This window comes from Pagrus major, chromosome 10, assembly GCF_040436345.1.
Source record: "Pagrus major chromosome 10, Pma_NU_1.0".
NCBI classification, from domain to species: Eukaryota; Metazoa; Chordata; class Actinopteri; order Spariformes; family Sparidae; genus Pagrus; species Pagrus major.
This window is the reverse complement of record NC_133224.1, coordinates 15,500,237-15,515,631: the sequence shown is the minus strand read 5'-3', so window position 1 is coordinate 15,515,631 and position 15,395 is coordinate 15,500,237. Positions and strand designations below refer to the sequence as shown.

The following is a 15,395-nucleotide window of genomic DNA, read 5'->3' as shown; positions in this document are numbered from 1 at the left end:
AGGGGAGAAGATGATGTGTTGAGCTCTTAGGTGATTTACCTCTAGCTCTAATGTCTCTGTAGCATTTTGATAGATAATTCCTTCTGACCAGGAATGAATCTATCCAAATGCTAACTATCAGATCAGCACTGCTCTCTGGTTAGAACTGTGTTAATTTAATCTGAGAGGAACATTTATTGGCAAATTCGGTTTGATTTGCAGATGGTTGTATGTCTCTGAAGGTCCAAATTAAAAAAGGATTGACTGCTTCCGTGCCCATTCAAAGTCTCCGATCTGCAGAGACAAGTTGAGCACGTCTGGTACCTACAACGGGACCTGCCCTTAACTGATTTTAGGTCAGAATTGTTCGACAGACTTTGTGGTTTAAGTCTTTCTAAAATCCCGTCTGCTGCCTTGGAGGTAGCCCCTCTTCTTGAAACGCCATTTAAAAAAAAAAAGCTTTTATTTTGCAAGCGCCCGGAAACTACCCCCGTCCCTCCCCTCCCTCTCTGCACTCCCTGACTGTCGTCTGCAGAATAAGAAGTCGAGCTGTCGGTGCACAGCAGAGGAATTTCGCTAAGACTAGGCCAGGAATAAAGGAAGTATATCGACATCACAAGCACTGATTCAGGTTTCGCGTCGGTGAGCAGGGCTGCGACGGGTCCATGGCCTGACTTGTGCCAGCGACGGATCAGCTGCAGCTGAAGCCTTCGAGATGCTCCGAGCTCTCTGCAGCTGCACAACAACACTGTCACCGATACCGGCCCGGGGACACAGCTATGCTTTTCAGGCGAAGAGCAAGGTAACGTTAGCTAGTTTACAGGAGCCCTCAGAATGGAATAAAGAGGAAAAGACAGCAGTCCATGATGGAAAGGGGGGTTTTCATCGACGGGAATGCAATGATTGTGGTGAATAAAGGGTGGCGCTGGGCCGTGATCTTGCAGAGAACGAGTAGAAGGTGTGGGAGGGCTGGAGGGGGCTCCTTTACACGCAAAAGCCATTGGCTTTACATGTACTCTGTTCATCTGCGAGATCCAGTGTCTTTTACGGAGCGTGTGTGTGTGTGTGGACATGAAAGCTGTGTTAGAAAGTAAATGCCTCTTTGTGTTATGGCGGAGACTGTGGGGTGGTGGCCACTGCTGACTCCTCTGTGTATCACCACCCTGATTGCTCATACACCCATCTACTTCTGAAACAGTTACATAACGATTTTACCTCAGCTTTCCATATATTTCTAACACGTTAATAATTGCCTGGTGTTTATAAGAGGAGGGGGTCACTGTAATCACTGCCAGTGATTCACTGCCAGTGATTACCATCAGGCCACAGTGGAAACACATGAATGCATTCAGAAGGGGCCTGCTTGTTATTCATACTGTTTTTGTTCTGTTGTGCAAAAAACAGTTTTCATATTTTTTCAATTTTTTACAATGCTTGTACTATTATTACACAATATCACATTGCTATATATAGTTAATCTAATAGGGCAGCAATAAAAAGTGGAGTAATATGTTGATTTTTTTCTTCTTAAACGATTCATTGTTAAGACTACTAATCATCAGAATATTGTGAAAAGGCTCATCACAGGTTCCAAGGGCCTAAAGAAGAGATGTTTCCAGGTTGACAATCTTTTCTGATCAAAAGTCAAAACCAGAAGAGAAGTAGCACATCTGACACCAGAGAATGGTTGTTTTTCAACACAAATATTATTTTTTCAATTAAGTATTTAGCATAAAATATAAATAAATGTATTTTTAATCACAATTTGACAGTATGAAATCAAACAAAACTGTAATCAGGGAGTCCTGACATTTGAGAAGCTCTTACCAGAAAGAACCAAAAGGCCATTTTACTTGATAATTTGTGAGTTTCAGCTAGAATTTCTTGTGGAAAGGTTTCAAAATGAAATACCTAGCCAAGAACACTTTGGATATTAACAAATATATAACTTGATTTTTGAGTTACATTGGCTGTAAAAATGATTTGACCATTTTTAGGCTTCTTTCAGAGAGAGAACTTGTGGCCCGTAGTTTAGGTTCACTTATATTATTTTAACAAAATAAATGTGGTTTGTCTAGTTTGCTCAGTACCGCTCTGTTACTGTCTGGATGTTGTTATTGCAACCTTCATGAGGACTGCAGATGAAAATTAGTCTACCTCCAAAATAATGTATCATTTGGTTACATTTATGTTTAATTTTGTACATGGTCCTCACACTTAATGCATATTTTCCTTTTTATGATGTAAAAAACTACAGAAAAAATCTACAAGAAAAGATAACGTAAAAAAGAACAACTACCAGCAGAAATATTGATCAGAAAATAAAATTCTGAACAATCAGTATAGGTATACAATGTTTAAGGAATGGAGCAGGCCCTGTTGTCTTTGGATGTTTTCAGGCTGCTTTGCTTCCTGTAATTTCCCTGATCATGATGATGCCTCCATAATGTAAGTTGTATGACTCATCCAAATTTCTCCCTCTCTCTATCCCTCTTTTTGCCTCTCTACCCTTCCCCTACTCCCCCCCACCATTCTCTCCCATGCTTCTCCATCTCTTCTGCTTTTGTTTGACATGATCTCATGACCTCTTCCCCCTCAAACCATTGCCTCTCCTAACCCATACAACCACCCCTTTGTGCCTCCATCCCTCATGCCCCCTCACATCCCCCTTCTCTCCCTCCATCCAACCATCCTCATCTTGCCTCCTCCACCCCTCATCCCAGGATGTTGCGATGGTTGGTGTGTGGTCGGGTGGGTCCAATTTGGATGTGGAAAGCACTGCTGCTCTTTGTGGCCATTGCATTTGCTGGCCAGCTGCTGGGGGTCATCTTCAACAAGAGGTATCTGGCACAATCTCTTTAATCTTGATTTAAGCAAGTTTCAGTTCCAACCATTGAATTGCAATTGTTAACCTTCCAGTTTGGTTGCACTAACATTTTAAAGGGAAACTTTGCAAATTTTCAGCCAGATTTGTATCATTGAACTGTGGGTCTGTGGAAATCAACAGTGGTAAATAGTAAACACTTTTTGCCTCATCTGGATGATTTTAGCTGGCTTTTTTTTGCATGTACTCTGAAACCTTGACCAAACTAGGATCAAACTGTAAAAAGAGGCACTGCTGATCAAATATAAACCAAGATTTTGTAACTCTTTTTCTTGCCTAAATTATCTTCAGAATGATCATTTTAAGCTGTAATACAAGCGTTTGTGAACAGAAAGTGGGGACAACATTTTTCCTGTTTTGTTAAAAACAGAGACTGAAAAAACTCAGATCAAACTATCAAACTAGGCAGTGCTTATAAAATATTAACCAAAATTTGTTTACTGCATTGCCTATTTCTCACCTAAAATGTTCTCAGAAAAATATGGGCACATTTTATCTGATAGTACAATTATAAGATGTAATACACCGTGCTTTAATTACATAAAAACTAGAAATAAGAGTAAACAAACTGTTACACCCAAATTATAAAACATACACCTAAATAATGCTGTAATTAGAAACTGCATATGATGCCTCATTAAATCTAAAACATACTATACTTTTGGCATTGGCGATATGACTGAAAAGTCTATGACAGTAGTGAAGTTTGATTTTGATTGATGGCAATAGTTGTTGATTATCTTCATCATTTGTAAAGACCAGGTGGAAAAGGTTCAATTTAAAGTCTTTATTTTGAATTGTTTGGATGTTTTGCCATACAGTGTTGCAGCTGAGTACCTCTTCATCTTGGACATCGTTTCTTGAAATTTGGTAGCAGATGCAGTAGATGTAGAGGAATCATGACTGACTGACAGACTTGTTGTGTACTCCAATGGGTGGAAGCCGCTAAGGTGATAAAATAAGTTTGTTGTCTTATCTGGTCTTGGTCTGTATGGGCTTCCTGCAGCATTTACACAACAGTGTTCAGATATTTCTTGGACTAAAAATCCTGACATACCTGTACTTTTTTAGTCACAATTTCCTTGTCCGTCAGCACTAGGGATGGGTATAGTTATGATTTTATTGATACTACTCTTATTGATACTCATTATAGGTTCTTTATCGGTATTCTGATCAGTTCTTTTTAAGTAAAGTTATTTTTTTAAATAATTGCTTTATAAAAAAAAAGAATTTCAGAAAAGCGGATAGAATTGAATGCTTTAAATAGAGCTTCACATAATGATTATTTTTTGATTCATCTAACTATTATTTTTGTATTACTTGATTAATATCACAACAAATTTACCCAAAATAACATTTCTAAACTTGTCATTTATATTTCAATATTCAATAATTTTCAATCATCAACAAACAAATACGGCAAAAATATGCACTGCAGGCCATTATTCCCCAACAAAAGTAGCCCATTCTTAACTGGTAATCTGTGTAATCCTAATATATATTATGTTTGGGTGGGGACGTAGTAGTAGTAGTAGTAATAGTAGTAGTAGTGGTAGTGACAGTGACTACAGTAGTAACCAGCATGCTTAACCTACTGTTGCAGAGGCATGACCGGAGATCGGACCGGAGTAGAACGGGTCAGTAGCAGGGCATGTTATTTAGCATGGATAAATACTACAGAGGGAACACAACAGACATTTCTCTGTGTAGCATCCGACCAACCGGCAGCTGGATTCATATTGGAACCGGCTGAATGCTTCCACTTCAAGTGCGCGAGCATGGTGGTAGTACTGCATATATTCTCCACGTTGCCCCAGTCCTAGTTTTAAATAAAACTGTATTGTGTCTAGAGCAGCAACAGTAATACTTAAACAGCAATATCAACGTTCACTCAAAAGTACCTCAGTGAAAACAAACCTAGACTGTCAATAAAATAATATACCTGACATCAAAATACTGAGTGACATTTTTAGAGAATGCAGAACAGAGACATCAATCAGGACAGGACAGTAGAGTTCATAAGAACTACCGTTCTGATTTATAGGGGATGGAGTGTGGGTGGGTGAGATTATAATTTTTTATTTAATTATTAACTACTATACATATTAATATCATAACCTGCAATGGACCCCAGTACCAGAAACATTAGTCCTTTACACACAGAGACCTTGCATTATCACCGCAGCGAAGGCTCGCCTTTTCTCTGCCTTTGTTTGTTCACACTGAACCAAAAGCTGTGCTCCGGAACCAAAAAGCATGACAGTGTGCCTGTAGCTAATGCAAAATCAGCTGGATAAAATAAATGTCCCCCCTCCCTTTCTGCCGTGTTGTGGCACTTTTAACGCCGCAGCAAGGGCATCCTCTGAAAGGAGAAACATCTCTATATTATCTGGACGACCAGCAGCCTTATTTATATTCACTCTCAGCTGAATTTTTCTCACATCCGTGAGAAAGCGAAAGCTATAGCTAAATGTAGTTTAAGGGAGCAACTGGCTGCCTCATCTATATGTGCTGCCATTAACATGGCAACATTAAAAGACAATATTGCATTTCTGCTTATAGAATTCCAGTTTTAAAGGGGACATATTATGCAAAACTCACTTTTTCCTTGCTTTAGTATGTATATTTGCGTATCCGGAGTGCCTCCCCACCCCTTAAGCATGATTTTTCGACAACTAAGTCAATATTTCGTAAACTACTGGAGTCAGGCATTGGGTCTCTAAACGAGCCGTTTGGATTTCGATCGGATTGTGACGTCACAATCCGGTCTTTTGCATACTCCAGTCCTGGCGCTGGCTATCTCCTCCCACACGTCGCCAGCTACCTGGACGAGGATCCGCCATTTTCTCGTTCTCGCTTAACTTGTACGCGACAGCCTGACCGCTACCATGTACAACCCGAAAGCCGAGCACTGCTGCTCTGTCGTCGGATGCACGGATCCTCCTGTTTCGCTACATCGCCACCCTACCAAAGAGGATATCAGAGCGAAGTGGCTACATTTTATTTATCAGGGAAAAGTCCCAGCTTCAGTGAGCAAAACGTTATGGTCTGTGCCAGTCACTTCACGCCAGACTGCTTCAGCAACCAGGTCAGGACTGGACGCTGGACTGGCAACAAGATTGTCCCTTAAAAGATGGATCCATACCCACTGTCAATGATGGAGCTGTAAGTATTTAAAAAACAGTGTAGTTTGTGTTACTTTGGCCGTTTAGCACATGAGCTAACGCTAACGCTAACCGTCGATGTAAATATGAGGCTGAACTAACGTGAAGTTATCAACGTTGGGCTTACTGGCCGTAGTATTCACGATAATGTTAATGTTACCAAACGTTAATTTGTCATATCAGCACTCTTTTAAAACATGACAGTGAATTGAGAAAATGAATTAGGATAGAGATTTTATCGCTTCTAACCGGCCACTGCTCGGCCGTGAACACGCAGAGGAGATTGTATGAAATCGTCTGAGTTGTTAGCGGACGGTAAGCTACTGTTCCTCCGTGAACACGCAGAGGAGACGGGGTGAAATGTCTCGGTTGTTAGCGGACGGTGAGCTGCTGTTCCTCCGTGAACACGCAGAGGAGACGGGGTGAAATGTCTCGGTTGTTAGCGGACGGTGAGCTGCTGTTCCTCCGTGAACACGCAGAGGAGACGGGGTGAAATGTCTCGGTTGTTAGCGGACGGTGAGCTGCTGTTCCTCCGTGAACACGCAGAGGAGACGGGGTGAAATGTCTCAGTTGTTCGCGGACGGTGAGCTACGTTAATTCATTTGTATGTTGTGCTAAAGGACAGTGACCTGCACGTTACCTGCAGTAAAGCAATCACTACTTTGTTTTGGAGCCGGAGACAGGGGTTGGCTGCTACATGTCTGCTGTGCTACTATCAGTTATATGCAGGCATGGACACAGAAAAGTTGCTTCGCAAATGTGTATAGCTCGTTGCCATGGTCACGCGATGCCGTCCTCACGTCTTCCGCCCGGCAGGAAGAGGTGGGCGGCGCACGCAGTAGCTCATTAGCATAAAAGGGAAAGGCACTCAAACCAGCCGCTTAAAACAGGGCTGTGAAACTGGTGTGTAAACACCCCTGCTGTGCTCAATCCTTCGGTTTTTTCGACCAAAGCATGTTACTATCATTCCATTTAGACATCAAGGAACCATGTCAACAAGCAGAAATGAGCATAATATGTCACCTTTAAGTTCCACAAAGCAACATTAAAACGCAGTTTCCCACATCTAACTTACTACTCTGGTTATTTGATCAGCTTCAAATGAGGCTCAACATTCACACAATTTCTCTTGACTGTCCATTAATACTAGATGGCCTCAAAAACGGTATAAATAACGTCTTTTTAAATCAATCTTGGATCTCTGGGTTTCCAGAAAAAAGCAGTATGGAGCCTTTTTTATGTTTTCTTTCAGTTATTTCAGTTGTTTTGTAAGTCCCCAGCTACTTCAGTCATTTAGGAGAATTCTACAATGCTGTTTTACTGAGAAGCTCCAGAAATGTCTACTAAACTACTAGACTACTAAACTTTACTCGACTTTACATTGACATGGGGTTAGCGGGACTGAATTTTCATTTTTAGGTGAACTTATCATTTAAGGGTCTTGACACATATCTATGGCCCTAGTTTTTGTGGTGTGTCCTGATCTGTTGGCATGTAGAATCAACAGCAGAGCCATCAGTGGGAGAAATCACTCTGATTGCACGATAAGAGAAATGGAAAAAGAAAGGGAAAGCTTGAGCCTGTCGCTGTAGTATCCATAATTTCACTTATTTAGTGGGGCTTTACTTTGCCAGTGGCATTTGCATCCTTTTATCAGACATCATCACAATATAAAGTCCATGGTACGATATTTATCACAATACTTATAAAAAAAAAAACAATGTCTTGAACAATATCCTTCAATAATGAATGTGATGTGTACAGTATATATTATTCATATACCAGTGTTTCCGCCAGGATTTTTTTAAAGAGTGGCGGCGAGGGTGGGCTGATCGACGGGGGGGGGGGCGCGCGACCGGATCGTCGACTAGTCGCTGATGACATCATTCATATTTTTCCCATCATAACTAAAATCCCAGGAGGAGGGAAATGCTCTGCAACAATCTGTTTCACTGACTGACAGCTCATGCACAGAAATGAGTCCACAGTACAGCAGCTTTATAAACAACAAGCTGTAAATCAGTTTGTTTTTTTGTAACATATAGCCTACAGGTGCAAAAGAAAATACTGTAGCTACTGTTCATTAAACAATTAGGGAGGAAAAGGACACACAGGCCTCGTCACCATCACAGTCCTGCTCAGTCACAGTTTCACTCACAGTTTTAGTTTTTCCTGGTTGGTTGCTGCTGTTGTTGTTGTGCGCGACGTAAAGCTGTCGATATGAGCGGAGTTTTTTTTTTGTTTTTTTTAATTGCCGGCAGCCTGGACACACTGCCCGCGGAAGCGGCAGTTTCTCCTGCTCTCTCTCTCCGCGCCGGTCAAACATCAACCCGTCTGTATCTGCTCGGTTTTCCAAACACAGGTCTGTCTCTAGCGCTGTATGTAGCCTATGGATGTGTCTTGTGTGCAGACGCAACTGACAAATACTTATAGACGGACAAGCAAACTTAATCATCATTTATTTTATTTTGAAAATTGACCGGATTCTCTCGCCTTTTCTGTGCCCGACTTCCTGTCTGGTACGCGCTCGTTCTATCCAGCTTGACTGCGCTCGTATTTTTTTCATTCAGCGCACTCAGCTGTTGTTTCAAGCCGCTACTCTTGTAGCCTACTGTTACATGATCAGCGACTAGTCGACGTCAAGCTCAAAACGTCATTGTGGAGCAGGGGACTAGTCTGTGCAACCTCTAGTGGAAAACCTGCTTTACATTGTTTTAACATTAAAAAAAAAAAAAAAAAATCATCATTCTGAAGGTGTGGCGGCTTTTATTTTGCCGTGGCGGTGCGCCACGATCAATTACATGTAGCGGAAACCCTGTATACAGTTTGTTTTTACTTGAGGTATTTCTGCTTTCCTTCTATACTATAATAAAAGTAGCTGGCCTTGACCTAAGAATATGTAAACATTTGCAATTGGACTACAGTGTGAGCCGTTGTTTTGCCACCAGTAAGCACACTACCTGGCTGCCACAGCTGCAGTGTCTTTGGGCTTGTTAGGTGAAGCAAACAGGACGGGTGGTGGAGCAGCTACAGGACAGACCGGCCTGCTTGCTCCACCTAAAGAACCTAGAGACAGAACAATTGAGTGACAAGGAGACACAGGTGATTGCATTCATACTGATTTCCCTTATTAGAGCCATAGGTTTGTAGATATCGTCACAGCCCCACAACGGCCCCCAAACAATTTTTTTTTTTTATCCCTAATATCACAAAATTTTGTATATTGTTACATCCCTACTGCTTTGCATTACAACGGTCTGTTTTCAACGGAGCGGGTCATAAACTTCCTCATATTGCATCTAATGGTACAATAAATTTTGTTTCTGAAAACATTTGCGGCAAGAAATATTCAATGCAGTAACAGCATCTTGATGCATATTTGATCAGCACTGCATACTTTCTTGTGTCTCTTTGGTGCTGGGCAGGCAGTGTAGAATGATTTTTTTTTGTTTATTATACTCCTAACAGTTTGAAATTTGATCTAAAATTAAAATGCTCACTTCCCTTTACTTGTCCTCCAGCAGTGTCCAGCCAGCTGCTCGCTCCATCTTTTCGTCTCCTGATGCTCAGGGACCCTCTCTGGGCTCCTGTCAGCCCCATACCCATATAATGTTCCTCAAGACCCACAAGACTGCTAGTAGCACAGTGCTCAACATGCTGTACCGCTTTGGAGAGGAGCGCGACCTCCACTTCGCCCTGCCACTTGGTTATCAGCTGGGCTACCCACTTCCCTTCAATGCTCACAGGGTCAAAGGTTACCGAGGTCCCAGAGCTGTGGAGTTCCACATCATGGGAAATCACATGAGATTTAACAAGCTTGAGGTAAGTTCTGGTAAGGAGCTACTCTTAAGGAGTAGGTAAGGAGAGTGGGATAATATGATGGGATATTTTGTAGTGATGTGGATACATTTTAGATACAATGTGGCAGCAGATCTTTGTGTAGCAGTGGTATTTAAATTTGCAATTTGGTATTTACCGATTACCAGGTTGCAAATTAAAATACCTGCATTTCTATAATGCTTTTCCAGTCTACTGAATGCTCAAAGCGCTTTACAACACTTGTCACATTCACACACTGATGGCAGAGGCTGCCATGCAAGGCAGGAGCAATTTGGGGTTCACTATCTTGCTCAAGAATACTCTCTACGACATGCAGCCGGGGATTCGAACCAGCCTTCTGATTACTGGGCGACCCACTCTATCTCCTGAGCTACAGCTGCCCCTAACCTGACAGTTAGTTTATTATTTCAGCTTTATTGGACAGGACAGGTTTAGAATGACAGGACACAGGATAATAGTGTGACAGGGAATGTCATGTAGCAAAGGGCCACAAGTTGGACTTGAACCCTGGGAACTGCGGTGAGGACACAGCCTCTGTGATAGCTGAGCTATCGGGGCACCCCAGTTCTCCATTTCTACTAATGTAGAAATAATACTGAAATAATCAAGGTCAAGATTGTGAAGTGCTGAGCTGGGGAAGGATAAAGTAGGCTCTTCTGTTACTCCGGTAAATGTATCAATACAACATTGTGAAAATACTCTTCAAGAAAAAGTCCTATATTCCAGCCTCACTAGATGTCAGGAAACAACATATTTGCTATGTAAAGACATAGTGGAGTAAAGATGTCCTGAGGAGAGAATGACGCCACACTCCATCTCTGTGTGTTATTATTATTATTATTATTATTATTATTATTATTATTATTATTATTATTATTATTGTTGTTGTTATTATTATGTATTATTATTGCTTTTGTTTTGGATAGCCACTGGCCATGTGTGTGTTAGTACATGTGAACCCCCTCTCTTTGGAACCATTGGACCACCCCATTTATAGACACAGCTAGCAGGGTTGTGTGTGTGTTCTGACATATGCCAAGTTTGGGGACAAACACCAGAATCAAGACCACATTAGCATGAAAATAGGTCTACCTGCGGACTTGGGCTACGGAGTATTTGAATGCAAATGTGGCCTTGACTCTGGTGCTTGTCACCAAAAGTGGCACAAGTCAGAACACAAACACACACTCATCATGCCTTTACTCTGCCTGCCGGCAGGCAGAGGCCTGCCGGCGCCTGCCTCATGTTCCCAAATCTGCTAGTTACTGAAGCAAATAAAAGCCAATATGTACATCCTCTCGCTTGCCTAATGTGCTTACATGGTCACTTGACATGGTACACAAAAGGTTAGCTTTATTCCTTCCTCTGTGCTGCTGAGAACGGTGGAGGTAGAGAGGGTGGGGCGTGTGGGGGACAGGGTCTGTGTGGCTGACACGACAGTTTGGTTTGAACTAATGTGCTGGTGCTGAAGTGCAAACACTAATGGTGCTCAATTTGGTATTAAGGGTCTAGAAAGTATAAAAACAGTGAAAGTAATCGTTGTCCAGTAAAACTTTCCCTGTCAGTATTTCACTATCATATCTGATGTTTTTGGATTAATATTACTTCTGCATTAAGGGACTCCCTAAAAACTCAGTATTTCACCCAGATGGGCATGGTTTTGCAGGACGTAAACTAATGATGCTCTGATTGATTGTCACTGATTGTTCCCGGTTATTCCCCGATATTTGTTGTAAAAAGTTTGATTGCTGGACTCTTTAAGGCCCAATCAGAAGAGCCGATCAGATCAACACACGAGACAGTTTCTCCATGTGCTGCTAAAATGCCACAGCCACACACACCACAGGATTCTTAACAGCTCACTAGCTCCCCTAGTGTTCCCCTTCTTTATGCAGAGTTTTCTGCTGGAAAACCTTTTGGAAAGATAAGTCTTTAGTGATATGTATAAAATCACTCAATAAGGGATGCTGAAGTATGATGAGCTGAGTGAAAAATGCAAATGCCTAATGTGTGGGCGACCGGAGTTAGTGTGCAGTTAAGAGTTTTGTTTTTATGGCTTTTATTATTAGACCTAGTGAATGCATTGTTTTCAGGTATTTAAAGAATATTTCCACTTTTCAGCTGCACTTTGCTTTGGTTTAGGCAATAAAACTACTTGGCTAGACTTAGGAAATAAAAAAACTATGTTAGATTTAGGCAATAAAAATATTTGACAAGGTGTTGGAAAAGATCATGGTTTGGCTTAATTTAATATGTCAATGTTCACTTTTGGTTTCACACGGGAAAGGGACGACTTCTGTTTGAAGTGACAAAACACCCAACGTGAGCCAACGAGAATGTGCATCAATGCGCCGCATTAATGTGAATGTTTCATTTCACTGTCTCATCCTCCAAAGGTCTCCACTGTCAGTGTGTCTCTGGGCTCGTTAGGTAGAGAAGATAGAAAGGCTGCCGCCAGGCTGCCCCGCTGCCACTCTGTCAGACAGCCTGTCCACTCTACCTAACGAGCCCAGAGACACTGCAGCTGCATCAGCTAGTCATGGTGGTGTGTTTACTGGGGCAACAATGGATCAAAGTCCGCTGCATCAGCTCCTTGGCTATTTATTTGTTTTAAGCAACTGTGAGAAAAACACAAGCACAGCCCATTTACACCAGACAGCCACTGAACATACAGTTAGGAAATGATGTGTAAGTTATGCTGACATAGATTTCTGTGGCCCTGGTAGTCCATTGGACGAGAGTAGCAATGAAGAGCGTCTCGAGAGGCTAAGTGACCCAGACAGGAGAAGCAGAAGACCAAGAGAGAGGCAGAAAAAGGCCAGTGTGTTACACCAAAGATGAATCTATGGTTTACTCACAACATTTTATAAAGTTTATAAAGCAGTTTATAAACTGTCAAAAACAGACATTACCAGAGCTACTGTGTGTGTCAACAGTTTGAGTCATGTTCAGTCCTATGAAAGCTGCTCAGTGGCTCTTGAAGCCGAAAAAGCTCAACTTCTTCCGTGTTGTGTGGCCCATAGAGCGTGTGCACTAGAGACTTACCCCCAACCAAGCTGGCTAACTTTCAGTTTAGCACTCGACTAAATTGAATAGGGATAAAATCATTATATCTTAGACTTTCCAATTCAATTGGACGGAATGGATCAAATTATGATGGTGAAACAAGTTGTGGGGGTTGTGATGATGTGTGATACTCACTGTTTTACAGATGCTTCTGTCACAATGTAAGCTTAATGGAAAAAGTCTTTTTGGGCCAAATTGCATCACATGACAACGTAATTACATGGTTTGGCACTACGAAAACTGGCTTCAAAGCCTGGCGCTCTTCCTGGGAGCTTGGTCAAGATCTGTTGTTGCTGACTTCCGCTGTCACTCCATCACTTCTGCTATTGCTCACTTCTGTTGTGATGCTGTGGCTTTTGCATTTGTGTGGTGACTTTTGCATTTTTGTTGTTTCTTTTGCATTCCTGTTGTTTCTTTTGCATTTGTGTTGTGGCTTTTGTATTTGTGTTGTGGCTTTTGCATTTGGTTCAACACTTCTGGGCCAATGCCAGGTACATTTTAGGAATTGTGACAACCTTCAAGATATAGCGTTATTTGATTTCTGGGTCACAAACAGGCGGACGAAGGAGAGAGGGGACCAGGAGGCAAAACAGAGAAATGAAAAGAACCCCCTATCTTTGACACTGCCTCTGTCCTCCCTGGCATTACTGTGGTCTTGTTTACATTTGAAAAAGGGGGACATCAGCAGCAACCCCTTGCTAAAGAATTTTTCTCTTAAAGGGGTTGACTGGTCAAAGTACAAAATCACTCTTCATTAGGTTTCTATTGCTAAATAAAACTAAACTAAATGTAAAATATATGGCTGTTGTATTTTAATTGCATCATATTAAAAGCACATTTTCATACTTATATGTTTTCCTCTTTTGTTTCTTAGGTGGAGAAGGTTATGCCTGCAGATACGTTCTACTTCTCTATTATCAGGGACCCAGTCGCTCTTGCTGAGTCCTCCTTTGCTTACTACAAAGAAGTAGCGCCTGCCTTTCGGAAAACCAAAGGATTGGGTGACTTTGCTGACAACCCTCAGAAATACTACGACCCTCGCCTTCGCAACAACCACTACGCCCGGAACCTGCTGTGGTTTGACTTTGGTCTGGACCACAATGCTAATTTCTCTATTTCTCTGGCTCAGCGTGGCCAGGCAATGATCCGCCAAGCCTTCAAGCTGATTCTGGTATCGGAATACTTTGACCAGTCCATGATCCTGCTGCGACATGCCCTCTGTTGGCCGCTGGATGCTGTTGTCTCATTCAGCCTCAATGCTCGGCAGCAGAAGCCCAGTGGCATCGGGGGGATAAGTGGGAGTTGGGTAGGCAAAGCAGCAGCAGCAGCTGGTGTCGGTGGTAGAGGAGGACGTTTACAAGCCAAGTCGCTACCCAACCTATCACTAACAGAGGAACAGCGGGAGAAGCTGCGGCAGTGGAATGCCTTGGACTGGTACTTATACAAAGCCTTCAACCAGACCTTCTGGGAGGAAATAGACAGGTTCGGTCACGCTCAGATGGAGCAGGAGGTAGCTCTTCTCAGGATGCGGCGGGAAGATCTGGCCCGGGTTTGTCTTAGGGATGGTGGGAAGCCTGTGGAGGCACACCGGATCCGAGACAAAAACATCCGGCCTTTCCAGAGTGGATTAATCAAGATTCTTGGGTATGAACTCCAGCCAGGACTAGACAACGCCACCAGGACAGCCTGTCTGCGAATGATCAGGCCAGAGATCCAGTACAAAGACGTGCTAGATGCTAAACAGTTCCCACGGGCTCCGGCAATCCAAGCCCAGCCAGAGCAACAAGGCCTGATGGTTGCAGCTGCTGGCTCTTTTTTAAGACAAGACTTGTCTCGGACAGGAGAGAGGCTAATAGGGGGAGAGGCTGGGGGAAGAACAATGGAGGGAGACTGGGATGGAAGCCGTTTAATCAGGAGCAACCGGACTTGGATACGAGGCCAAGAAAAAGGAAGGTTGAGATAATCTGTGGTAAGTCCTAACCAGTATGGTACCTTTGGTCCTCAAATAAATGGACCAATGAAACTGGAAACTGAGCTGAGTGTGTTTTACACGTGAGAAAACAAACAGTTCCTCCTGATCATTTGCTTGTTTTCTTAAAAAATGTTTTTGTTTTAAGCAATTTAACTCTTGTGGACTTGACCCTTGACCTCTGAGCACCTGGGATGCTTTTATTACTGCAGTAACAAGTTGTGGAGAGTTGTATCTCTTGTCTCAACAGAAAGGACCACTGTTTTTATAAGGAGAAGCACTCTGCTGCTGTTTATAATACTGTCAAATGTGACAGCAGACACAAGGTTTTATTCCCTGTTCATAATAATACTTTTAAGAGTTGTGACTGTCACAGTCATCTGGGTACACACACTTTGAACTTGTCAGTGTGAAGGTAAATATAGCCCCAGTTTTTACTTCTTATGCATTACTCCTACATTGAGTCACTGAGTTTTTTTTCTAAAACATACCT

General features: G+C 42.3%; 1 protein-coding gene across 1 annotated transcript; it reads left to right on the top strand.

Annotated features, from left to right (window-relative positions):
* Window positions 1-593: 593 nt before the first annotated feature.
* Window positions 594-14,982, top strand: gal3st4 (galactose-3-O-sulfotransferase 4). Its single transcript, XM_073475363.1, has 4 exons — window positions 594-781; window positions 2,703-2,819; window positions 9,549-9,849; window positions 13,808-14,982. The coding sequence occupies exons 1-4, from the start codon at window positions 759-761 to the stop codon at window positions 14,894-14,896; spliced, it is 1,530 nt and encodes a 509-aa protein (XP_073331464.1). The 5' UTR covers window positions 594-758; the 3' UTR covers window positions 14,897-14,982.
* Window positions 14,983-15,395: the final 413 nt, after the last annotated feature.